Source organism: Staurois parvus, unplaced genomic scaffold (genome assembly GCF_062004578.1).
Source record: "Staurois parvus isolate SC_StPar_1 unplaced genomic scaffold, SC_StPar_1.0 ptg001014l, whole genome shotgun sequence".
NCBI lineage: Eukaryota > Metazoa > Chordata > Amphibia > Anura > Ranidae > Staurois > Staurois parvus.
In genome coordinates, this window is record NW_028318810.1 from 1,487,738 (window position 1) to 1,515,550 (window position 27,813).

General features: G+C 48.8%; 1 protein-coding gene across 1 annotated transcript in view; it reads right to left on the reverse strand.

Annotated features, from left to right (window-relative positions):
- Positions 1–230: 230 nt before the first annotated feature.
- LOC149441193 (intercellular adhesion molecule 5-like) overlaps positions 231–27,813 on the reverse strand; it is a 74,645-nt gene continuing 47,062 nt past the window's right edge. The window contains exons 4-5 of the mRNA XM_089657636.1: positions 4,209–4,481; positions 231–841 (exon numbers count right to left, since the gene is read on the reverse strand). Of these exons, the coding sequence (XP_089513762.1) occupies positions 720–841; positions 4,209–4,481 (395 nt within the window). The 3' untranslated portion in view covers positions 231–719. The remainder of the gene's footprint in view (positions 842–4,208; positions 4,482–27,813) is intronic.

Sequence of the window (27,813 nt, forward strand, 5' to 3'; positions counted from 1 at the left end):
TGTGGACAGAGAATATCATAAACAAGAGTCAGTGCTTGTCTGGGCAGAAATGGAGGTGAGGCACTGGACATGAATTTTCACAAGCCATCAAAAGACAGACTAAATCACTGCCTAAGCCTGACGCCTTGTGTACAACAGCTCACCACAAGGAAGGGGACTCCCCTGGAAAGAAGGTTCCCCCAAATTGAGAAGTCCAAGTGAAACAGATTGAGAACTCCAAAAAGAAAACATTGAGGGTCCAAAATCCTTTATTGTTCAACTGGTTACAACAGGAAGAGCTAAGGACATCCAACATGTTTCGGGGCCATAAACTCCCCTTCATCAGGGCTCAGTGAAATTGCAAAATGTTAAAAGGATTTAAAAATACTCCTAAACAGACTGATCTGTGGATAGAGAATATTATAAACAGTCAGTGTTGGTCTTCACAGCAAAAATGTAAAAGAAAAACCCTAACGTTGTCTTTAATCTTTCTCTATTCTAACTATATATATGTTTAGGTGTTACATACACGTTAGTAAATGGGCAAAATAAATATGCATATTGATTTTTGTTTTCAATATTTGCAAAGTATTCAACTATAACATTTTATTCCAGGTGACAAAAATACATCAAACATTTTATTAGGGAATGTTTTAATTCAAACACACATACAGAGAATTTCATAGTGCACATAGCTTTCTGAGTGCTTAGTTTTCTATGGCGGCAAATACCGAATGTAATTAACAGAGATAATAAAATAAACTTGACGATAACAACAGGGTCAGAATCTTGGAGAATGCCGCTTCCGTTTTGTCACCTCTGTTCTTGTCTTGCACAAATAGGGCTGGATTTGTTTGGGCCTCTAAAACAAGAAAAAAATATTTGATGAAAAGGAAGATAAAAACATAATTGCTACTAATTACCTTTGCACTTCCAGTTCCAGATAGCACGTACAGTATTTTTTTTACTTATTATGTAGTTTTTATGGTATTTTGGAAGTGCGATAGGCCCCACCTCCAACTCATGTATGTCTTTTAATGTGTAAACTATCATACGAGCTGTAAGGCCTCATGCACATGGATGCAGCTCCTGTGGAAGGTGTAAAATCCCTGGCGTAATGTGGCTCATTTGGGAAGAAGTCCCATGCATGCTTGCATGGATGAATACAGATGCAGAAGTCATCTGCATTTATCCAAGCATGGGCCTGTACCAGGGGCGGACTAACAACTCATGGGCCCCCCGGGCAATAGGGGATCATGGGGCCCCTGTGTCCTTGCCCAAACTCAAAAACGCCTCTGAAAAAGGTACCAGGGGCATCTCATGGGGCACCCTACTGACCCCGGGCCCTCGGGCAGTGCCCGAGTTTCCAAATGGTCAGTCCGCCCCTGGCCTGTACAACTATTCACTTATATCGGCATCTGTACATGACATGTGGGGCTCCCGGATGCCAGAAAGCACTGGGGATTTTACAAGCTACTAAGCATCTGTGTGCATGAGACCTAAAAAGTCTATATTATAGTGATTACCTGAAGAAGAGCACACGGCAAGTTAACAATGCTGCTGTCAATTGTGATGCAATGGCTTGGCATTGTCCACCACAGCAGGAAGAGCTGGCAGGATCTTCAGGTAAGAAATAGAATAGATACCCAGAAAAACGATTTTCCCAGGGATGGTGCTACCACTAGACAAACTAGGTAGTCGCCTAGGGTGCACTGCCACCTATGGCGCAGCCATGGCCACACTGGTTTTCCTACCCTTTGCCATGGCCAGATCTAGGGGGGTGCTGGGGTAGGCTACGCCTCCCTAGATTTTAGTTGTGCCCGCCTCCCCCCCCAGGCCAGTCTTTCCATGGACACTGTGCCTTGCTGCTGAGGGCCTTCCCACATCTCCGCCCTCATGGCTAGGGCAAGGGGAGAGCAGCCTGGAGGAGTGAAGCCTGAAGAAGAGGTATTTGTGCAAAAGGGGAGGGGGGGGATTTGGGTAAGGTGGGAGGATTTTATGTTGGGAAGGGTAATTTTAGAGGGGTTTTAGCTAGAGGAAGGATATGGGGGAATTTGTCCTAGGTGGGGGGATTGAAGAAAGAGGATTGGTGCTGGGAGGGGGGGATTTGTACTAGAAGGGAGATTAGGGGGGAATTTTGTTAGGAACGGGGATTGATAGGGGTCTGGTTAGGAGGGGGGATTGGGGGGGGATTTTGTGCTAAAAGGGAGGATTGTGGGGGCTTATGTTAGGAGGGGGGAATTGGTACTAGTAGGGGGGATTAGGGAGAATTTGTGCTAGGAGAGGGGATTGGGGGGTGGGGTGGGGGTAATTTGTGTTAGGAGGGGGGATTGGGGGGTGGGGTGGGGGTAATTTGTGTTAGGAGGGGGGATGGGGGGATTGTGCTAGGAGATGGGATTGGATGGGGGGAATTTGTCTTAGGAGGGGGGGATGGGGAAATTGTGCTAGGAGGGGGATTGGAAGGGGTTGTGCTTGGAGGGGGGATTTGGGTGGGGAGGAAGTATTAGTGCGGGAAGGTGATTTGAAGGGGATTGTGCTAGGAGGAGGAATTTAGGGGGAGTTGTACTATGGGGGGGGGGGGGGTTTATGCTAGGCGAGGTGATTTGGGGGAGAGGATTTGTGCTAGGGTGGAACATTTGAGGGAAAGAGGATGTGTGCTAGGAGGGGTGAAGCAGGACTACAGGTGAAGTTTTGTTTTTTTGGTGGGGGGGGGGAGAGGGGGAAGGGTGCAAGTAGCAGGTCTTGACTAGGGTCTAGCACTGGCCCTGGATTTGTCTAAAGTGGAGCTAAACTAAAAAACTGAAGATTTGCTGTGTTACAAGGAGCTTATAATTCTTAGCTAGGCCCTGAAAAAGCTACCTCTTGTTTCAAATTCCTCTTGAAAACTAGCATTGTACTTCCAGGTATGTGCAGGTGCCTAGGCATTCCTGTGCCGACAGCCTCACAGGTTTATCTACAGTGTGAGATCTGAGGAGCCATGCATACCATTGCACTGCATTAGCACATGTGTGTAATGATGAGGCAGCTCATTCAATTGAGCAATTAACAGCCAACCCACTAGAACGCACCAAAAAAAGGTGCATGCAGGACTATTGGTAGTAAAATGCAATGCATAATTAGCGGGCCTGCATCACACCCACAAGCATAACGCATGTTACTGCATGAAGATGGTGTGTACGGGTCATGGTGCCTTTGTTTGCTGTTCTAAAGAAGTAACAGATTTGGTGATGCCTCTACTGTGCTGCTCACTGTTCTCTTTGCTGGAGGCTCTAACATGTGGAAGCAAAACCCTGCCCTATCAAGTTGGCTGCCTCTACAAAAGTCATTAATGGGGAATAGATCAGCAGCAGGAAGAGCACAAGAAATACTGGTGACTAGTCCTTTGCCCTCTGCCTGACTTTTTTTGGGCCCTGCTTTTAGTGTTCAGTTCCTCTTTAAGAAAATTGCATAGAATGAAGCATGATGTCAAACATACTGGGAAAATAGAATTTGGATTCACATACACATTTAGACTTGGTTCACACTATTGCAGGCCATGCAACCCGCATTTGCTCGGTCACAGCAGATCATTCATTTAAATAGGATGCTGTGCCCGCGTTTTCTGCACAAAAAAAGGTCCACGCGCCTTTTTGAAAACATATCTACTGCTAAACCATGCGTTTTTCTTGCGGTTCCTGCACCTACAATTGCGCTGCGGGCTGAGATGCGTGGGGTGACATTCAGAATAAGGCAGCTCCAAGCGTCTGGTATAAGCAGCGCAGTTCAGCTGCGGGTAGTTGCACCTGTGGGAACTGATGTGATTCCCGCACCCACAACCAGCTTCCATAATGTGAACCGAGCCTTAAAGCCCGGTCATACCGGTACGATTTCAGGTGCGATTTGCGAATTGAAATCGCATCTAATGAATGTGTCCTAGCATGTGCAATTTGCTGCAGCGTGATTTCTAAAGTAGTTCTCGCATTACTTTTTCTGCAGTTTTGTTGCGATTTCACATATATAGAATATAATGGAAATCGCACTGCAAATTGCAAGAAATCGTTGAAAATCTTCACAAGTAGCAATAAAGTCTTGAAAAATCGCACCTGAAATTGCATACAAATTGCATGATTTTAAAATGCAGTGGTGTCACCGGTGACTTATCCTTCTCACTAGATAGGCTCTGACTATGGAGGCAGAAAACAGCCCTGGCTCCAAAGGAGTTAAACTAAAAAAGGAAACTGAAGACTCACCTATCTCTTCCCTGCCCACAACAATTCTCTGTTGCAGTGTCTTGATCCCATGCTTGTTCTGTGCTATGCAGATGTAGAAGCCTTCATGGGCGCTGGTCACCTCCTTGATCTGTATAGTCCTGTTGTCATGAAAGAATGTGACATGAGGCGTCTGAGGGTGCCAGCTATAGGTCGGAGCGGGTACTGCATCTGCCTCACAAGTCAGTGATATATTTGCCCCTTCCAGCACAGTCATGGAGGGCTCCACGACAATGCTCAGTATTTTAGGCTCATCTGAAAGAAAACAAAACAGCACAAAGTTATTAACTGATAAAAAAATCATTGTCCATTGTTGCAAGACAGACGTTTACCACTTTCCCACAGCTCGCCTGCATTGTACTGTGGATGGACGGCCGCTGTAGGCAGATCGACGTACCGTTAATTGTACACAGCGGGAGCCTGTCAGCAAGTCCTGGGACCTGCTGATTGGCTGTGTACAGTCACAACACAGAGCTCTGTACTGACATTCTAAACAGGGCTAAGTACAGAGGGAAAGATCTGTCAGTTTTTCATCCCTGCACCTATAGTTAGGCACACATTTAACCCTTTGATCGCCCTAGATGTCAATCCCTTTCCAGCCAGTGTCATAGGTACAGTGAAAAGTGAAAATGTAAAGTATTATCACTGATCACTGTATTAATGTCACTGGTGTTTCCAGTGGCAGTTAGTCAGTGTCAGTTAGTGTCAGATTGCCCTCCACACTCCTGCAGCTCCATTATAAATTAATAATCGCTGCCATTAGTAGTATAAAAAAAATCCAGTATATATACCATAGTTTATAGGCGCTATAACTTTCACACAAACCAATCAGTATACACATTTTAGGATTTTTTTTAATCAAAGACATTTTGGCCAAAATTTATAAAGAAATTAGATTTTTTTAATTTTTTTTATTGAAAATGTCTTATACCAGAAAGTAAAAAATACTGGGTTTTTTTTTCAAAATTTTCATTCTTTATTCATTTATATCACAAAAAATAAAAAGTGGTGATCAAATGCCACCAAAAACAAAAGCATGACCGCGCAATTACCACTTAAAGTAGTGCAGTGCTAGTCATGAAGGGGATAAAATCTTCTGGAGCGGAAGTGGTTAAAAATTCATTTATGAGGGTGCTTTGCATTTTGTCTATTAATTATTTCCGACAGGTTTCTTTCCTTACAGCTTGTAAAGAACCCAGTACCAAGCATTTTTTTTCATATTGTCACGTGGCATGCATAGCAGAGCCTATTCATTTGAATGTGCTGCCTTATATGCAACAAACGTTCCAAAAACATATGTCTGCTGCCTGCGTTCTACGTTTTGTACTATTAACAATGTATGCCACTGCAAGCCTGATGCGTGCTTTTCACGCGTTCCATAAATGAGTGCAAAAATGTACACTTTAGCATGCATTTACAGAGTGCGCAGATGTGAATGAAGCACATTTTTAGTGCATTTTACATGTTTTACCTGTATTTTTCCATGCATGTTCAAGCATTTTTCTCTTGCATTTTCATGCTTTTCCGTATTTGTTAACCTCCCTAGCGGTCTGATTATGTCAGTATTTCTGTGCTCAAAGTGGTACATTTTTTTGCATGGAAATATGTAGTTTTTTATTGTAGGCTGTAATTTTTAGGAATAACTCACTGAAATCTGTCTGAACAAGAGTCTAGTAAACATCCCGGGTATGATAAAATTTGAAACACGAAATCATAAATTATAATTTAATAAATATTCATAAAAAATAATAATATAATAATAATAAATTTAATTCAATAATATAATCAAACCAAAAACACTGAAATTTGAAATAGAGCGCCAAGTTCGCACATCGCTGAGCAAAGTCGCAGAATCGTTTTCAGTGTCTGATGACGAATTTCCTCCACGAATCATTATCACTCAATTCTGCAAGTGGTTCTGATTTACTCCAAAACATCAATATAAAAATGGGTGCAGCGCTAACACCCATTTTTATATTGATATTTTGGAGGGTCTTTTTGGTACCTTTTGGTGTTTTCAGCAGCTTAGTTGGATTTTAGCGCTCACTTACCTCTCTGTGCTTTCTAGTTATAATTTACTATCGCTGTTCTCTAGCTGGTCTAAAACCGCTTTTGACCTAAAGGGACGCTTTTTGGATGCCATGGACTTTTCTCAGTTTCCAGGTAGAAAGAACAGTAAAAATGCAGGCAGGGCGCTGGACAAAGCACTCGGGACAAAATGTATGTAAAATGGTTTGATACAGGAATGTTTTACTATGTGATTTTAGTGAATGTCAATTTTTCACATTTTAAAATTTCCCGCCAGTTCCGTCCCCCGTACGTCCTGACGTTGCAGGGAACGGAACCCAGAAGATGGATGCCGGCATTGGCCGGAGGACATTACCGGGGATGCTGCAGGAGGGACATCGCGGGAGCGCAGGACAAGGTAAGTGAAAAAGGGATCCCGGAGCAACGCTGCATGGTATTCCTGAGTGTAGCTCGGGGTTACCGCTTGTGGTACTGAAACTTTACCCCGAGCTACACTCAGGAATACCGCCAGGGAGGTTAATGGAACAGAAAAACGCAGATAAATGCATAAAACATCAAACATGCCTCATTTTTTACAATGCAACATGCAGATGTGAATTACCTCATTGGAAGGGTTGATTTACTAAAGACAAATAGATTGTGAACTTTGTAAAGTGCAGTTGATCTCTGCAAGTGCAGCTTCTCCAGAGCTTAGTAAATGAAGTGAAGCTTTACTTTGCAAAGAATACCCAATCAAATGCAAGAAAATAAAAAAACAGCACTTTTGCTTGCACATGATCGGACGATGGCACTCAACAGAGCTTCTGCTCATTTACTAAGGCTAGGTTCACACCTTTGCAGTTTGCATTTAATCCGTTTCTGCGGTGCATTTTGCGTTTATGCACATGTTTTTGATGAGTTTTGCTTTTTTTTTTCTTGCTGCTGGGCAGATTAAAATGCAAAACGCATCAAAAACGCACTACATGCTTTTCTGCAGCATCTCCATTGAAGTCTATAGAACCAAAAATGCAACTTTTTGCATTTAAAAAAGTCCCTGACCTTTTCCAAAAAAACACACCGGGTGAAAACGCAGAGATATGAACGTTTCCCATAGGAAATCATGCTAAATGGACTGTAGTATGTTTCTGCAAAACGCTGCAGAAAACGCTTAGGTGTGAACCTAGAGTAAGCTCTGGAGCAACTGCACTTCGCAAAGTGCACAGTCTATTTGCCTTTAGTAAATCAACCCCACTGTATTTTCATGACACATGCCGTTTTATGTGTTGCAAAACACACATAAAAGCACACAGGTGTGATCCAGCTAATCAATCAGATTTCAGAACAGTAGAGGATCAATTCTGATTGGTTGTTATGGGCAGGGCTGTGCTCCTGTATGGGGCCCATGTTAGCAGGGGTGCCCAGGCAGCTTGATGAATGGGATGTGGGCAGGGAGGGTGATTGTCATGGCGGAGGGAGCAGTTACTGGAAATGATCCCCTGTATGGCTCTTTCTGCAGAAACTGAAAGCTGGCTTCTTCTCCTCCCCCTCCCGCCACACCGATCACCCTCCCTGTGCACCATATGTTTCCACCTTCTGCCCAGGACCCCTGTATGCCCCCCTTACCCCTGCAGTGCTGCCAGCTTCCCTCCTCTCCTTCCCAGCAGCTGCAAGTACACAATATGATCCTTCAGGATGGAGAGTGAGGGAAGGGTCCAGTAAATATGTCAAATTTACCAGCTACTTGCTTTTCAGAATGAACACAATGAGTGATTGGTACAGATCACTCACTGTATTCATTCATAACTAAAGCACTGTAAACTATGTTTAATTGGGAGGGCCCTGTGGTTTCTAACAGCAGCCCTGGTTATGGGTTACTACATTTTGGCTTATCGTATAAATTATTTGGGTGCCTGTGTTCCCTTTAGTATGAGCTTAATAGAGCTCAAATTTTTATTTCAGGTATTTATATAGCGCCCTCAATTTACGCAGCACTTTACATATATATTGTACAGTCACATCAGTCCCTAACCCTCAAGGGGTGTACAATCTAAGGTCCCTAACTTACATTCATATACTAGGGCCAATTTAGACAGGAGCCAATTAACCTACCAGCATGTTTTTGGAGTGTGGGAGGAAGCCCTTCACAGGCAGAATATGCAAACTCCAGGCAGGTGGTGCCGTGGTTGGGATTGAAACAATGACCCTAGTACTGCCAGGCTGAAGTGCTAACCATTTAGCCACTGTGCTGCATTTTTTTTTTAGTTTTGATCCCTACGCAGTTTAGATTGCTTCTTCAGCACCTTGATAAACATCAGCAGTCACTCTTATATAATGTGGTGAGCAGAGGCGGACTGACAACTCATGGGGCCCCCGGGCAATAGGGGATCATGGGGCCCCTGTGTCCTTGCCCAAACTCAAAAAAGCCTATGAAAAAGGTACCGGGGGCATCTCATGGGGCCCCCTACTGACCCTGGGCCCTCGGGCAGTGCCCGAGTTTCCAAATGGTCAGTCAGCCCCTGGTGGTGAGCTAAAGTTCATCCTGGCAGATATAAAAGCTGCCAAACAATTGAAGTAACTGCAGAATGTCAAAAGACATCTGAGACTAACTGCCATAAATGCTCTGAAACATCTCTTCAGCAGGGGCGGACTGACAAATGGTCAGCCCGCCCCTGCTCTTCAGCAATGAATACAGTTGGGAATGTATTTTTGGGTTTACTGAGAAAAAGCCCAAGTTTGTCTTAAATAAATGGCAGACTTGGCTCCATGAGAGTCATATACATAATATATCTCTAGCAGTCTGTAGAATGAAGCTGGGCCCAGATTCAGGCTAGGTTCACACTGCTGCGATCCAATTTTGATCCAACTTTTAGTGCGAGTTTGTAGTACAGCTTGGATGTACTTGGATGTGGTTTGCATATTCTATGGGGCCACATTGGCACTGAAATCGCACCAAAGTAGTCCAGGAACCTATTCCAAAATCACTTTGTGATGAGTTGCTTTTGGGCACCATTGAATACATTGTGATTTCCATTGTCATGCGGTTCTGTGCGACTCAAGCAAAAGAGCTGAATTAAAACCTCCTATAAACCATGTGCTTTTTTCATGCACAATTGCAGAGAAGATTTGTGAGCTGCAACACCAAAACGTCACGGCTCAGCAGCTGCAGAGTGGGACCCTTAGGGCTCATGTGCACTGCAGCTGATAAACTGACGTTCAGCAGCCCCTGAACTCTCCCTAATGTTTTCCTATGTGTCCATGTACACATCATCGTTTACAGACAGTTGAGTTTACAGTCGTTTTTTTGAACGCACCAAAGTTGCGTTCAGGAGTAGATTTTACCGGCGTTTCAAAAGCCAAAAGCGTGTAAACGGTTGTAAACGCGGTTGACCGCGTTCATGTTTAGAAGCATTTTTTAATTGTTCCATGTTCAGATGCTGTCCAGAGCCTTTTTTCATCAACAGAAATGCATGCAAAGCGTTTTCCATGTATTAAATGGACCCGGTACACCAGCGCAGTCAGTTCCAGGTTTGGCGTGAAGGAAAAAATGGTAGAACGTGCTGCATTATGCTCATGATGGGATCCATAGTGAATACAACCAGAAAAGACAGGTCATCTCAACACATACTGCTCTCTCTGCTTCTGCTCTCTCTATTTCTCTCAAAATGTCTGAAATAGTTAATTTTTTACTGTTTTTTAGTCCATTCTGGGCATTTTGGAAGGTCTCCTGCTTCTAAATGCTTCTAAATGCAAACGCACATAAATGCAGTATGCAAATGTGGCTAAACTGACGTTTTTTAACCTACGTTTTCCATCAGTCAGTTTCTATAGTTTCATCGTTTTCCAAACGCCCCGTGTGCATGAACCCTTACTTGCTATGGAGAAGCAGTGGTCTCTCTGCAGACATTCAACACGCCTGCTATGGAGTCAGACCTATAGCGCTGTAATCAGCAAAGCTCATGCTCCCTGCTGATTGGACTCAGTTGGGAGCATGTCGGACCTTTGCAAAGAGATTGCTACTTTCCCTCATTACAGTTGCCCAATCGGTTTCATGCACCCCCTAGTACATTTGTCCCTAAACTCCCTTCCTTCCCTGTCTTGTTTCTTGGGTTTTGCTCTCCCACCTGCAGACCCTGGTTTTAATAGATTCTAAGTCACAGACTTGAGCGAAGTATGGAGATCAAAAAAGTCAAATTACAGTTAGAACTTGTTAGTCATCTACTTGCTCTGTGTCAGAGATCCAATGAATTAAAGTTATAGAATCGGCATAACCGGGCAGCACATTGGCTAAATGGTTAGCACTTCTGCCTGGCAGTACTAGGGTTGTTGGTTCAAATCCCAACCACGGCACCACCTGCCTGGAGTTTGCATGTTCTCCCTGTGCCTGTGTGGGTTTCCTCCGGGTACTCTAGTTTCCTCCCACACTCCAAAGACATGCTGGTAGGTGAATTGGATCCTGTCTAAATTGGCCCTAGTATGTGAATGTGAGTTAGGGATTGTATGCCCCTTGAGGGTTAGGGACTGATGTGAATGTACAATATATATGTAAATTGATGGTGCTATATAAGTACCTGTAATAAATAAATAAAAACCATAAAGAATCCCTGCGCTCAGTGAATAAATAAACGAAGAGGATGACAGCACACTAATCATCTGAATAGTGGACCACAAATACATCAATTAAAAATAGATGCACAATTTTTTTAAATGCAAAGTAAATCCTTACAGCTAGCTAACTTAGAATGACAATGAATAAAGCATTAAATATATAAGTAAAACACAACATATAAATTGGATACAAATAATAAAATCAGTACAAACAGTATTAGTGCAAGGGACTTGCACCATTAACGGGACTTTCTGAAACATGAAAAGTCTTGCAATAAATCTGAACATCAGGTATGCCACTAGGTAGCTCTGTCCCAGAACAGTGTCATCAGATGTTAGGTCCCTTCTACTTTGAGCCCTCCTGTAGTGATGTCATGGGTCATATCAGGGGCGGACTGACAACTCATGGGGCCCCCGGGCAATAGGGAATCATGGGGCCCTTGTGTCCTTGCCCAAACTCAAAAAAGCCTATGAAAAAGGTACCAGGGGCATCTCATGGGGCCCCCTACTGATCCCGGGCCCTCGGGCAGTGCCCGAGTTTCCAAATGGTCAGTAAGCCCCTGGGTCATATATAAGCCAGAGTGAGAGGACCCTTACGCAGTTGGGGCATGACAGTCAGATACTCCACATTGTGCAGATGTAGTCACCTAGTGCTGGCCCTGGACAGGGCTGAAAGGCAGGTGAGATAGTTCTGCACCCAGGAGAGCTGGCTGTAGTCATCCTGTCTTTTATGGTGGTGGAGGCTACAGTGAGTTGGGCCCCTTTTACAAGGGCGATCCATATGTCTGTTTTTCATCTGTCCATTTACGGATGAAAAACGGACACCCATGTATTTCTATAGACTAGCGAATGTAAATGGATGATCATCTGTTTACATCCATTAATGTCTGCATCCGTTACCATCCATTTTTTTCAATGGAAGAAAACCCTATTTTTCATCCATTAAAATAAAACAGAACGGACAAAAAACGGATGTAAATGGACAAAAACGGATGGAAACAGATGAAAAACGGATAGCAACGGACGAAAAACGAATGTAAACTGATGAAAGCAGATGAAAAACGGATATAAACTGCTGAAAAGCGAATATAAACTGATAAAAAATTGATGTGAACTGATCCGTTTTTTTCTTGGAAAAATCATGACTGAACTGATGAAAAAACAATACGCCCATGTGACAGGACCCTTGCAAAAGGCCTTTCTGGCCGAGCCAAGTGTTATCTGAAATTAGTCTATTCCCCTGGAGGACCTGGGAGAAGTGTACTGGAGCTAGACTTGTAGCTGCAATGATACTGTCTCTGGAATGACAAGCAGGGAGTCCTGAGCTGAACACAGCCTAAGGATAGCCAGAGCCCTCTGAGTGAGTACTAATGGGAAGAAAAGAAGCTGTAAAAGGGAAGCTGGATGAAGGATGAAGTGTTGTGTGCTGCTTTCACATGTGACTGCTACAGATCATCCACTATACAGTCATGGCTAGTATTGGCACCCCTGAATTTCTGGCAGATAGTGCATCACTTCACCCAGAAAAGTGTTGCAATTACAGATGTTTAGGCATTCTCATATTTATTTATTTTGTTTGTATTGGTATGACACAAAAAGGTGGAGAAACGAAAAGCCAAATCTCACACATTCAACCCAAAACTCCAAAAATGGACTGGACAAAATTATTGGCACCCTCAATTTAATATTTGGTAGCACACACCTTGGAAAAAGTAACTGAAATCAAATGCTTCCTGTAACCATCAATGAGTTTCTTACACCTCTCTACTGGAATTTTTGGACCACTCTTCTTTTGCCAACTGCTCCAGGTCTCTCACATTGAAAGGTTCCTTTTCCCAACTGCTGTTTTGAGATCTCTCTACAGGTGCTCTATGGGATTGAGATCTGGACTCATTTCTGGCCAGTTCAGTACTCTCCAGCGCTTTGTCTGAAACCATTTCTGGGTTCTTTTTGACATTGTCCTACTGTACGACCCGTGATCTCTGACACAGACCCAACTTTCTGACACTGGGCCCTACATTGCACCTCAGAATTCTTTGGAAGTCTTCAGATTTCATAATGCCATGCACACTGTCAAAACATCCAGTGCCTGAAGCAGTAAAGCAACCCCAAAACATCAGTGAACCTCCACCATGTTTGACTGTAGGGACTGTATTCTTTTCTTTAAAGGCCTCATTTCTTTTCCTGAAAACAGTAGAATGATGGGCTTTACCAAAAAGCTGTAATGTTGTTTTGTCCTGTCCACAGAACATTCTCCCAAAAAGATTTTGGCTTCCTCAGGTAAGTTTTCGCAAACTCCAATCTGGCTTTTTTATGTTTCTGTGCCAGCAGTGGGTCCTCCTGGGTCTCCTACCATAGCATCCCTTTTCATTGAGATGGCGACGTATAGCGTGCCTGAGGGTCAGCTTGAATTTGTCTGGAAGTTGATCAAGGTTTTTCAGCCACCACTTGAACAATCCTTTGTTGCAATCTTTGCTCAACTTTTCTCTTTCAACCACGTCCAGGGAGATTAGCTACAGTGTCATGGGCTGTAAACTACTTTACAGTGTTGTGCACAGTGGACACAGGAACTCTGGAGATCTCTGGAGATGGACTTGTAACCCTGAGATTGTCCATGCTTTTCCACAATTTGTGTTTTCAAATCCTCAGACAATTGTTTGCTGCTCTTTCTCTTCTTTGTGCTCCATGTGGCACACAGAGACACACATCAGAGAAGTTGAATCAATTTTTTCACTATTCTAGCTGGTTGCCGGTGTGATTTCTATATTGTCAGACCAGTTAACTGATACAGATGAGTTTATTTACAAACTACAGGAGCATCACAAACTTTGAATGCAATTATTTCTTACAGTTTTGAGAAGGTGCCAATAATTGTGTCCAGTCCATTTTTGGGTTTTTGTGTGGAATGTGTCAATTTGGCTTTTTATTCTCCACGTTTTGTGTCATACTAATACAAACAAAAGATGAGAATGCCTAAACATTTGTAAATGCAAAATTTTTTTGGGTGAAGTGGTGCATTATTATACAGAAATGCAGGGGTGCCAATACTTCTGCACATGACTGTATGTGATTGACAAAATGCTGTATCTCGGATAGTATGTCTATGTGATGTAACTGTAATTGCCATGTTATGACGTAACAGAAAAGTGCAGAAAATATAATATATATATAAATATAATTCTTTTGTGTGTACATTCCTTTCTTCGGAATACAAAGACTAAGGACCGGAAATGTCTTGAAAGGTCTCTGGCAAGGAGTTGAGCACAAGATGGAGGAGACAGAGAGCTACAAGCAGGAAGAAGCAGGGCAGAGACTTGTACTTCTTGGTGCCAACACTCACAGCCAAGTGATGTGCCCAAAACAACACACAGCATACAGGTATTCTTTTCATGGTGTCCTACTGGTGCTCATCAGCTCCTTACTGGATGGTTTTCTCTCAACAGAAAGAGATCTAATATGCCAGACTGCCACACAGCTATCATTTTCTCAGGTTCCATGGTGATCCAGTGCTCCTCACAAAGGTCACACAGAACATAGAAAGAACGCAAGGAAAGGGTCCCAAGGTGTAGTATTTAAAAAACACAATTTCATTTATTTAAAAATGCAACTCAGATAGGGAATGAAAGACCGACATGTACAAAGACAGCACTGAGGCACGTCTACCGGGGATGGTGGTGGTGGGGGGTCACGATGATGTCATGGAACCATAACTAGAGATGAGCGAAGTATTCAAAAATTCGATTCGGCTGATTCGGCGAATTCGAGGAATAAATACGATTCGATGCGAATATATTCGCTGCGATTTTAACTTATAAAAGGGTGTTTCTAGGCTTCAGAGAGCCTTTATATTAGTGCAGAACACTGTACCTTTAATTTAAATGCCCTTGGAGTCTGCTGGGGAAGAGAAATAATACTGTCAGTCAGTATGACATGCAGATGAGTGCCGTCGATCTTAGAATCACCGCACACTTCACTCATTTGGGCAGTCACGGGGCCAAAACCAGAGTGTGGAGCCACAGTGCGGCGGTGGAGGCAGCAGCAATGGGAGGCCATACAGCACCCTATGACAAAAATGGAACCCACCAGCAGTGTGAGGAGACCTGAAAGTGGCACATGGCAGAGTGTGGCGATGGAGACAGCAGCAATGGGAGGCCGTACAGGGACCCATGACACACTCTGGACCTGGCAGCAGCATTAGGAGGCGGTACAGGGGCCCATGGCAGATTACAGGCCTGGCAGCAGCAATGGGGGGCCCGTAATCTGCCAGCACCCTATGACAAAATGGAACACACCAGCAGTGTGAGGAGACCTGAAAGTGGCACATGGCAGAGTGTGGCGATGGAGACAGCAGCAATGGGAGGCCGTACAGGGACCCATGAGAGACTCTGGACCTGGCAGCAGCATGAGGAGGCGGTACAGGGGCCCATGGCAGATTACAGGCCTGGCAGCAGCAATGGGAGGCCCGTAATCTGCCAGCACCCTATGACAAAATGGAACCCACCAGCAGTGTGAGGAGACCTGAAAGTGGCACATGTTTGGGGCATGATTCATGGCGGATTTAGTCAGTTGTGTCAGGAACTGGTGGTTTGAAATCCAGACTAATCCACGCCTGATTCATTTTCACAAACGTGAGTCTCTCCACACTTTGGGTGGACAGTCGTGTCCTCCGCGGAGTTACAATACCTCCTGCCGCACTAAACACGCGCTCCGATGCCACGCTACTGGCCGGGCATGACAGCCTTTCAAGGGCAAATTCAGCTAGTTGGGGCCAAAGGTCAAGTTTCGTTGCCCAGTAGTCAAGGGGATTGTCTACCTCGGTTGGCAGGGTGCTGTCCAAGTAGGCCCAAGCCTGTTGTTTGAGCTCCTGCTCCAGGTCCACCTGATGATGCTGCTGCTGCTGCTGTGGCTGGTTAGTAGTTTCCTCACTGCGCTGGTGAAGAAAGCTACTCATCATCGACTGCAGACTGAGGCAGCCGCTGCTGGTGGAGCTGCCACTGCTCCTACCACCCCACCCCTCCCCTGCTGCCATGGCAGTGGAACGCGAGCGCACAGGGCCCACAGTGTCTGAGGATGGACGTTGGCGCAGAAAGGCAGAGACCAGCTGACTATATAGGTGGTTTTTATAGTACTTTATTTTGGCCTCCCTCTCAGCAGGTGTGAAAAAGGCCACCATTTTTGAACGGTAGCGATAATCCAACAAGGTGGACAGCCAAAAGTCATCCCTCTGTCTGATGGTTATTATTCAGCTGTCGCTACGCAAGCAACCGAGCATGCTATGGGCCATTTGTGCCAAGGAATGCGAGGGACTCCCTGCCTCCATCTCCACAGCATACTGCCACGGTGCGTCTGGGTCCTCTGTCTCCTCCTCCTCCTCCTCTACCAGATGCTCCTGCTCCTCCACTCCTGTCCGCTGAGTGGAAAAACCACCCATTTCACTCAATAATTCCTGAGCACCAATGTCCTCCTCTACCTCCTCCTTTTCTTCCTGTCCTGCCCCCACAGGGGTCATGTGGCGTTGAGATCTGTGCGCCACGTCTACCGCACCCTGACCAGCCATTGTTAACAGCATTTGTTCCAGGACGTGCAACAGAGGAATGACGTCGTTCATCCCATAGTCCTGCCGACTCACGAATAGCGTGGCCTCCTCAAAGGGCCTGAGCAAGCGGCAGGTGTCACGCATGAGCTGCCAATGGCTGACATCTAAGTTACACAGGGAGTACCTTTATCCGCTTGTAACATCAGGAAATCTGTGATGGCCTTTCGCTGTTCGTAAAGGCGGTCTAACATATGTAGGGTTGAATTCCACCTTGTTGCAACGTCACAGCATGAGGAGTCGGTACGGGGGCCCATGGCAGATTACGGGCCTGGCAGCAGCAATGGGAGGCCCGTAATCTGCCAGCACCCTATGACAAAAAATGTAACACACCAGCAGTGTGAGGAGACCTGAAAGTGGCACATGGCAGAGTGTGGCGATGGAGACAGCAGCAATGGGAGGCCGTACAGGGACCCATGAGAGACTCTGGACCTGGCAGCAGCATGAGGAGGCGGTACGGGGGCCCATGGCAGATTACGGGCCTGGCAGCAGCAATGGGAGGCCCGTAATCTGCCAGCACCCTATGACAAAAAATGGAACCCACCAGCAGTGTGAGGAGACCTGAAAGTGGCACATGGCAGAGTGTGGCGATGGAGACAGCAGCAATGGGAGGCCGTACAGGGACCCATGAGACACTGTGGACCTGGCAGCAGCATGAGGAGGCGGTACAGGGGCCCATGGCAGATTACGGGCCTGGCAGCAGCAATGGGAGGCCCGTAATCTGCCAGCACCCTATGACAAAAAATGTAACACACCAGCAGTGTGAGGAGACCTGAAAGTGGCACATGGCAGAGTGTGGCGATGGAGACAGCAGCAATGGGAGGCCGTACAGGGACCCATGAGAGACTCTGGACCTGGCAGCAGCATGAGGAGGCGGTACGGGGGCCCATGGCAGATTACGGGCCTGGCAGCAGCAATGGGAGGCCCGTAATCTGCCAGCACCCTATGACAAAAAATGGAACCCACCAGCAGTGTGAGGAGACCTGAAAGTGGCACATGGCAGAGTGTGGCGATGGAGACAGCAGCAATGGGAGGCCGTACAGGGACCCATGAGACACTGTGGACCTGGCAGCAGCATGAGGAGGCGGTACAGGGGCCCATGGCAGATTACGGGCCTGGCAGCAGCAATGGGAGGCCCGTAATCTGCCAGCACCCTATGACAAAAAATGTAACACACCAGCAGTGTGAGGAGACCTGAAAGTGGCACATGGCAGAATGTGGCGATGGAGACAGCAGCAATGGGAGGCCGTACAGGGACCCATGAGAGACTCTGGACCTGGCAGCAGCATGAGGAGGCGGTACAGGGGCCCATGGCAGATTACGGGCCTGGCAGCAGCAATGGGAGGCCCGTAATCTGCCAGCACCCTATGACAAAAAATGGAACACACCAGCAGTGTGAGGAGACCTGAAAGTGGCACATGGCAGAGTGTGGCGATGGAGACAGCAGCAATGGGAGGCCGTACAGGGACCCATGAGAGAATCTGGACCTGGCAGCAGCATGAGGAGGCGGTACAGGGGCCCATGGCAGATTACGGGCCTGGCAGCAGCAATGGGAAGCCCGTAATCTGCCAGCACCCTATGACAACAAATGTAACACACCAGCAGTGTGAGGAGACCTGAAAGTGGCACATGGCAGAGTGTGGCGATGGAGACAGCAGCAATGGGAGGCCGTACAGGGACCCATGAGAGACTCTGGACCTGGCAGCAGCATGAGGAGGCGGTACAGGGGCCCATGGCAGATTACGGGCCTGGCAGCAGCAATGGGAAGCCCGTAATCTGCCAGCACCCTATGACAAAAAATGTAACACACCAGCAGTGTGAGGAGACCTGAAAGTGGCACATGGCAGAGTGTGGCGATGGAGACAGCAGCAATGGGAGGCCGTACAGGGACCCATGAGAGACTCTGGACCTGGCAGCAGCATGAGGAGGCGGTACAGGGGCCCATGGCAGATTACAGGCCTGGCAGCAGCAATGGGAGGCCCGTAATCTGCCAGCACCCTATGACAAAAAATGTAACACACCAGCAGTGTGAGGAGACCTGAAAGTGGCACATGGCAGAGTGTGGCGATGGAGACAGCAGCAATGGGAGGCCGTACAGGGGCCCATGAGAGACTCTGGACCTGGCAACAGCATGAGGAGGCGGTACTGGGGCCCATGGCAGATTACGGGCCTGGCAGCAGCAATGGGAGGCCCGTAATCTGCCAGCACCCTATGACAAAATGGAACACACCAGCAGTGTGAGGAGACCTGAAAGTGGCACATGGCAGAGTGTGGCGATGGAGACAGCAGCAATGGGAGGCCGTACAGGGACCCATGAGAGACTCTGGACCTGTCAGCAGCATGAGGAGGCGGTACAGGGGCCCATGGCAGATTACGGGCCTGGCAGCAGCAATGGGAGGCCCGTAATCTGCCAGCACCCTATGACAAAAAATGGAACACACCAGCAGTGTGAGGAGACCTGAAAGTGGCACATGGCAGAGTGTGGCGATGGAGACAGCAGCAATGGGAGGCCGTACAGGGACCCATGAGAGACTCTGGACCTGGCAGCAGCATGAGGAGGCGGTACTGGGGCCCATGGCAGATTACAGGCCTGGCAGCAGCAATGGGAGGCCCGTAATCTGCCAGCACCCTATGACAAAAAATGGAACACACCAGCAGTGTGAGGAGACCTGAAAGTGGCACATGGCAGAGTGTGGCGATGGAGACAGCAGCAATGGGAGGCCGTACAGGGACCCATGAGAGACTCTGGACCTGGCAGCAGCATGAGGAGGCGGTACGGGGGCCCATGGCAGATTACGGGCCTGGCAGCAGCAATGGGAGGCCCGTAATCTGCCAGCACCCTATGACAAAAAATGGAACACACCAGCAGTGTGAGGAGACCTGAAAAAGGCACATGGCAGAGTGTGGCGATGGAGACAGCAGCAATGGGAGGCCGTACAGGGACCCATGAGACACTCTGGACCTGGCAGCAGCATGAGGAGGCGGTACAGGGGCCCATGGCAGATTACGGGCCTGGCAGCAGCAATGGGAGGCCCGTAATCTGCCAGCACCCTATGACAAAAAATGTAACACACCAGCAGTGTGATGAGACCTGCAAGTGGCACATGGCAGAATGTGGCGATGGAGACAGCAGCAATGGGAGGCCGTACAGGGACCCATGAGAGACTCTGGACCTGGCAGCAGCATGAGGAGGCGGTACAGGAGCCCATGGCAGATTACGGGCCTGGCAGCAGCAATGGGAGGCCCGTAATCTGCCAGCACCCTATGACAAAAAATGGAACACACCAGCAGTGTGAGGAGACCTGAAAGTGGCACATGGCAGAGTGTGGCGATGGAGACAGCAGCAATGGGAGGCCGTACAGGGACCCATGAGAGAATCTGGACCTGGCAGCAGCATGAGTAGGCGGTACAGGGGCCCATGGCAGATTACGGGCCTGGCAGCAGCAATGGGAAGCCCGTAATCTGCCAGCACCCTATGACAAAAAATGTAACACACCAGCAGTGTGAGGAGACCTGAAAGTGGCACATGGCAGAGTGTGGCGATGGAGACAGCAGCAATGGGAGGCCGTACAGGGACCCATGAGAGACTCTGGACCTGGCAGCAGCATGAGGAGGCGGTACAGGGGCCCATGGCAGATTACGGGCCTGGCAGCAGCAATGGGAAGCCCGTAATCTGCCAGCACCCTATGACAAAAAATGTAACCCACCAGCAGTGTGAGGAGACCTGAAAGTGGCACATGGCAGAGTGTGGCGATGGAGACAGCAGCAATGGGAGGCCGTACAGGGACCCATGAGAGACTCTGGACCTGGCAGCAGCATGAGGAGGCGGTACAGGGGCCCATGGCAGATTACAGGCCTGGCAGCAGCAATGGGAGGCCCGTAATCTGCCAGCACCCTATGACAAAAAATGTAACACACCAGCAGTGTGAGGAGACCTGAAAGTGGCACATGGCAGAGTGTGGCGATGGAGACAGCAGCAATGGGAGGCCGTACAGGGACCCATGAGAGACTCTGGACCTGGCAACAGCATGAGGAGGCGGTACTGGGGCCCATGGCAGATTACGGGCCTGGCAGCAGCAATGGGAGGCCCGTAATCTGCCAGCACCCTATGACAAAAAATGGAACACACCAGCAGTGTGAGGAGACCTGAAAGTGGCACATGGCAGAGTGTGGCGATGGAGACAGCAGCAATGGGAGGCCGTACAGGGACCCATGAGAGACTCTGGACCTGGCAGCAGCATGAGGAGGCGGTACAGGGGCCCATGGCAGATTACGGGCCTGGCAGCAGCAATGGGAGGCCCGTAATCTGCCAGCACCCTATGACAAAATGGAACACACCAGCAGTGTGAGGAGACCTGAAAGTGGCACATGGCAGAGTGTGGCGATGGAGACAGCAGCAATGGGAGGCCGTACAGGGACCCATGAGAGACTCTGGACCTGGCAGCAGCATGAGGAGGCGGTACAGGGGCCCATGGCAGATTACGGGCCTGGCAGCAGCAATGGGAAGCCCGTAATCTGCCAGCACCCTATGACAAAAAATGGAACACACCAGCAGTGTGAGGAGACCTGAAAGTGGCACATGGCAGAGTGTGGCGATGGAGACAGCAGCAATGGGAGGCCGTACAGGGACCCATGAGAGACTCTGGACCTGGCAGCAGCATGAGGAGGCGGTACAGGGGCCCATGGCAGATTACGGGCCTGGCAGCAGCAATGGGAAGCCCGTAATCTGCCAGCACCCTATGACAAAAAATGTAACACACCAGCAGTGTGAGGAGACCTGAAAGTGGCACATGGCAGAGTGTGGCGATGGAGACAGCAGCAATGGGAGGCCGTACAGGGACCCATGAGAGACTCTGGACCTGGCAGCAGCATGAGGAGGCGGTACAGGGGCCCATGGCAGATTACATGCCTGGCAGCAGCAATGGGAGGCCCGTAATCTGCCAGCACCCTATGACAAAAAATGTAACACACCAGCAGTGTGAGGAGACCTGAAAGTGGCACATGGCAGAGTGTGGCGATGGAGACAGCAGCAATGGGAGGCCGTACAGGGACCCATGAGAGACTCTGGACCTGGCAACAGCATGAGGAGGCGGTACTGGGGCCCATGGCAGATTACGGGCCTGGCAGCAGCAATGGGAGGCCCGTAATCTGCCAGCACCCTATGACAAAAAATGGAACACACCAGCAGTGTGAGGAGACCTGAAAGTGGCACATGGCAGAGTGTGGCGATGGAGACAGCAGCAATGGGAGGCCGTACAGGGACCCATGAGAGACTCTGGACCTGGCAGCAGCATGAGGAGGTGGTACAGGGGCCCATGGCAGATTACGGGCCTGGCAGCAGCAATGGGAGGCCCGTAATCTGCCAGCACCCTATGACAAAATGGAACACACCAGCAGTGTGAGGAGACCTGAAAGTGGCACATGGCAGAGTGTGGCGATGGAGACAGCAGCAATGGGAGGCCGTACAGGGACCCATGAGAGACTCTGGACCTGGCAGCAGCATGAGGAGGCGGTACAGGGGCCCATGGCAGATTACGGGCCTGGCAGCAGCAATGGGAAGCCCGTAATCTGCCAGCACCCTATGACAAAAAATGTAACCCACCAGCAGTGTGAGGAGACCTGAAAGTGGCACATGGCAGAGTGTGGCGATGGAGACAGCAGCAATGGGAGGCCGTACAGGGACCCATGAGAGACTCTGGACCTGGCAGCAGCATGAGGAGGCGGTACAGGGGCCCATGGCAGATTACGGGCCTGGCAGCAGCAATGGGAAGCCCGTAATCTGCCAGCACCCTATGACAAAAAATGTAACACACCAGCAGTGTGAGGAGACCTGAAAGTGGCACATGGCAGAGTGTGGCGATGGAGACAGCAGCAATGGGAGGCCGTACAGGGACCCATGAGAGACTCTGGACCTGGCAGCAGCATGAGGAGGTGGTACTGGGGCCCATGGCAGATTACAGGCCTGGCAGCAGCAATGGGAGGCCCGTAATCTGCCAGCACCCTATGACAAAAAATGGAACACACCAGCAGTGTGAGGAGACCTGAAAGTGGCACATGGCAGAGTGTGGCGATGGAGACAGCAGCAATGGGAGGCCGTACAGGGACCCATGAGACATTCTGGACATGTTTGGGGCATGATTCATGGCGGATTTAGTCAGTTTTGTCAGGAACTGGTGGTTTGAAATCCAGACTAATCCACGCCTGATTCATTTTCACAAACGTGAGTCTCTCCACACTTTGGGTGGACAGTCGTGTCCTCCGCGGAGTTACAATACCTCCTGCCGCACTAAACACGCGCTCCGATGCCACGCTACTGGCCGGGCATGACAGCCTTTCAAGGGCAAATTCAGCTAGTTGGGGCCAAAGGTCAAGTTTCGTTGCCCAGTAGTCAAGGGGATTGTCTACCTCGGTTGGCAGGGTGCTATCCAAGTAGGCCCAAGCCTGTTGTTTGAGGTCCTGCTCCAGGTCCACCTGATGATGCTGCTGCTGCTGCGGCTGGTTAGTAGTTTCCTCACTGCGCTGGTGAAGAAAGCTACTCATCATCAACTGCAGACTGAGGCAGCCGCTGCTGGTGGAGCTGCCACTGCTCCTACCACCCCACCCCTCCCCTGCTGCCATGGCAGCGGAACGCGAGCGCACAGGGCCCACAGTGTCTGAGGATGGACGTTGGCGCAGAAAGGCAGAGACCAACTGACTACATAGGTGGTTTTTATAGTACGTTATTTTGGCCTCCCTCTCAGCAGGTGTGAAAAAGGCCACCATTTTTGAACGGTAGCGAGGGTCCAACAAGGTGGACAGCCAAAAGTCATCCCTCTGTCTGATGGTTATTATTCGGCTGTCGCTACGCAAGCAACCGAGCATGCTATGGGCCATTTGTGCCAAGGAATGCGAGGGACTCCCTGCCTCCATCTCCACAGCATACTGCCACGGTGCGTCTGGGTCCTCTGTCTCCTCCTCCTCCTCCTCTACCAGATGCTCCTGCTCCTCCACTCCTGTCCGCTGAGTGGAAAAACCACCCATTTCACTCAATAATTCCTGAGCACAAATGTCCTCCTCTACCTCCTCCTCTTCTTCCTGTCCTGCCCTCACAGGGGTCATGTGGCGTTGAGATCTGTGCGCCACGTCTACCGCACCCTGACCAGCCATTGTTAACAGCATTTGTTCCAGGACGTGCAACAGAGGAATGACGTCGTTCATCCCATAGTCCTGCCGACTCACGAATAGCGTGGCCTCCTCGAAGGGCCTGAGCAAGCGGCAGGTGTCACGCATGAGCTGCCAATGGCTGACATCGAAGTTACACAGGAGAGTACCTTTATCCGCTTGTAACATCAGGAAATCGGTGATGGCCTTTCGTTGTTCGTAAAGGCGGTCTAACATGTGTAGGGTTGAATTCCACCTTGTTGCAACGTCGCAGATCAGGCGATGCTGTGGAATTCCGTTCTGCCGCTGCAGCTCAAGGAGGGTGTGCTTTGCGGTGTAGGAATGGCTGAAATGCATGCAAAGTTTACGTGACATTTTAAGGATGTCTTGCAGTGGGATGGTGGATTTTAGGAACCGCTTGACAACCAGATTGAACACGTGAGCCATGCATGGCGCATGGCACAACCTTCCTTGACGCAGAGCAGACACCATGTTCTTTCCGTTGTCGGTCAACATGGTTCCGATTTTCAGTTTGCGCGGAGACAGCCATCTGTCGATTTCTCTGTTCATTACACTGAGAAGTTCCTCCCCTGTGTGACTACGTTCGCCAAGGCATACCAGGTGCAGCACAGCGTGACACCGTTGCGCCCTGCACATGTGATATGCCGGTCGGGTAATGGGACTTGGCACGGGGGTGGCGGCTGAGGACACGGCGGAAGAAGAGGTGGTAGAGGCGGACATCTTTTGTGGACCAAGGACGTGCAAACGTGGAGGCAAAAGCGGCGTGACCTGTCCAAGTTGCTGGTGCGGCTGTGCCGGCACCACGTTCACCCAGTGGGCCGTAAATGACATGTACTGTCCCTGACCGTAGTTACAGCTCCACACGTCGGCACTGCCGTGCACTTTGGCAGAGACCGACATGCTCAAAGACTGGCCCACCATCTCTTCTACATGTGAATGCAGGGCTGGCACTGCCTTTTTGGCGAAGAAATGACGGCTTGGCACTCTCCACCGCGGCGCGGCACAAGCCATCATTTCTCGGAAAGGTGCTGAGTCCACCACTTGGAAAGGGAGGGACTGCAGCACCAGCAACTTGGACAGGAGGACGTTCAGCTTTTGCACCGTCGGGTGCGTGCTTGCAAACTGTTGTCTCTTGGAAACGGATTCCAAGAAAGACTGCTGACGGAATCCGTGAAGAGGAGTAGCAGGAGAAGGAGCATCTGAACGAGCGGAAGATGCCAACGAGCGACATCTCCCCTCAGCAGAGGTGTTGGAGCCTTGACTGGCTGATAGAGGGCGATTGACGTCGGGTGACGGAGCAAGTAACGGAGCGGGTGATGGAGCGGGGGCTGGGGCAGGCAGAACCGCCGTATCTTTATCACGGTTTTCCCAGGCCACCAAATGGCGACGCTGCATATGCTGCCGCAACGCTGTAGTCCCAACATGGGCCCCCTGGCCACGCTTGACTTTCTGGCCACATAGTCGACATACGGCTACGTTTACTTCCTCGGGCGGCTTGACGAAAAATTGCCACACCGCCGAGTAGGAAACTTTGCCCCCGATACTCCTCACTGGCTGACTGCTACTTCCTCCGTGCACACCGGCACCACTACTGGCCGTGGTGGTAGGCTGCAGTGGAGCTGGTGCTCTACTCCGTGGCCGTTTGCCTCCACTGACACTGCTGTGACCCTGCTGCCTCCTGGGCAACCCACCGACTGTTTTGCTCGCTGCCAAGCTGCCACCCTCTTCTCCTGATGATGCGGAAGCAATAGCCTGATGACGACGAGGCTGCCAAGTGCGATCAGCCTCATCATCATCAATTAGGGTCTCCGCCTCACTACTAGCCCCCTCGGCTGCGTGTGGGTCAGGAGACAGACCTGTCTCTAAACCGGCTACCGAGCCACTCTCCTCGCCACTACTTCTTCGCCTGGCTGCTGAAGAGGCGGATGTCTCCCCCCGTTCCTGACCGCCCTCTGTTAGCTCTTCCTCACTGTACAGTGGGGCTGAGCCCACAGCATGCGATACTTCGCTTGGTGAGGGAACACCAAAGGACAGGGGCAGGTAGAGGACACGTGATTTCAGTGGACTTGCTCCCGGGCCATGCCAACTAACGGTTGTGTCTGACGTACCCACCGACCGTTGGCTGTAGGTGTCAGAGGTGACCTGGGAAGAGGAAGACGACCGAGCCAACCAATCGATGACGGCAGGGTTGTCGGTGGAGACACGACCGCTGGATGACACCGGGAGCAATGGCCTCTGGCTGCGACTAGTGCTGCCTCGACCCCTTCCTCTGCTGCCACGTCTGCTCACTCCTAAAACATTGCCTCCTCTGCCACTCCTCTGCATGTTGTCTGACATACTCTTTAATTCAACGATTATGTGTCCCTGAGTAACAATTCTGTGTCCCTGAGTAACAATTCTGTGTCTGTCCCTGAGTAACAATTCTGTGTCCCTGAGTAACAATTCTGTGTCCCTCAGTAACACTTCTGTGTCCCTCAGTAACAATTCTGTGTCCCTCAGTAACAATTCTGTGTCTGTCCCTGAGTAACAATTCTGTGTCCCTCAGTAACAATTCTGTGTCCCTCAGTAACAATTCTGTGTCCCTCAGTAACAATTCTGTGTCTGTCCCTGAGTAACAATTCTGTGTCCCTCAGTAACAATTCTGTGTCCCTCAGTAACAATTCTGTGTCCCTCAGTAACAATTCTGTGTCTGTCCCTGAGTAACAATTCTGTGTCCCTCAGTAACAATTCTGTGTCCCTGAGTAACAATTCTGTGTCTGTCCCTGAGTAACAATTCTGTGTCCCTGAGTAACAATTCTGTGTCCCTCAGTAACAATTCTGTGTCCCTGAGTAACAATTCTGTGTCCCTGAGTAACAATTCTGTGTCCCTCAGTAACAATTCTGTGTCCCTCAGTAACAATTCTGTGTCGGTCCCTGAGTAACAATTCTGTGTCCCTGAGTAACAATTCTGTGTCCCTCAGTAACAATTCTGTGTCTGTCCCTGAGAAACAATTCTGTGTCCCTCAGTAACAATTCTGTGTCCCTCAGTAACAATTCTGTGTCTGTCCCTGAGTAACAATTCTGTGTCCCTGAGTAACAATTCTGTGTCCCTCAGTAACAATTCTGTGTCCCTCAGTAACAATTCTGTGTCTGTCCCTGAGTAACAATTCTGTGTCTGTCCCTGAGTAACAATTCTGTGTCTGTTCCTGAGTAACAATTCTGTGTCCCTGAGTAACAATTCTGTGTCCCTGAGTAACAATTCTGTGTCCCTCAGTAACAATTCTGTGTCCCTGAGTAACAATTCTGTGTCCCTCAGCAATTCTGTGTCTGTCCCTGAGTAACAATTCTGTGTCCCTGAGTAACAATTCTGTGTCCCTCAGTAACAATTCTGTGTCCCTCAGTAACAATTCTGTGTCTGTCCCTGAGTAACAATTCTGTGTCCCTGAGTAACAATTCTGTGTCCCTCAGTAACAATTCTGTGTCCCTGAGTAACAATTCTGTGTCCCTCAGTAACAATTCTGTGTCTGTCCCTGAGTAACAATTCTGTGTCCCTCAGTAACAATTCTGTGTCCCTCAGTAACAATTCTGTTTCTGTCCCTGAGTAACAATTCTGTGTCCCTGAGTAACAATTCTGTGTCCCTCAGTAACAATTCTGTGTCCCTCAGTAACAATTCTGTGTCTGTCCCTGAGTAACAATTCTGTGTCTGTCCCTGAGTAACAATTCTGTGTCCCTGAGTAACAATTCTGTGTCCCTCAGTAACAATTCTGTGTCCCTCAGTAACAATTCTGTATCCCTCAGTAACAATTCTGTGTCCCTCAGTAACAATTCTGTGTCTGTCCCTGAGTAACAATTCTGTGTCTGTCCCTGAGTAACAATTCTGTGTCCCTCAGTAACAATTCTGTGTCTGTCACTGAGTAACAATTCTGTGTCTGTCCCTGAGTAACAATTCTGTGTCCCTCAGTAACAATTCTGTGTCCCTCAGTAACAATTCTGTGTCTGTCCCTCAGTAACAATTCTGTGTCTGTCCCTCAGTAACAATTCTGTGTCTGTCCCTGAGTAACAATTCTGTGTCTGTCCCTGAGTAACAATTCTGTGTCTGTCCCTGAGTAACAATTCTGTGTCCCTCAGTAACAATTCTGTGTCCCTCAGTAACAATTCTGTGTCTGTCCCTGAGTAACAATTCTGTGTCTGTCCCTGAGTAACAATTCAGTGTCTGTCCCTGAGTAACAATTCTGTGTCTG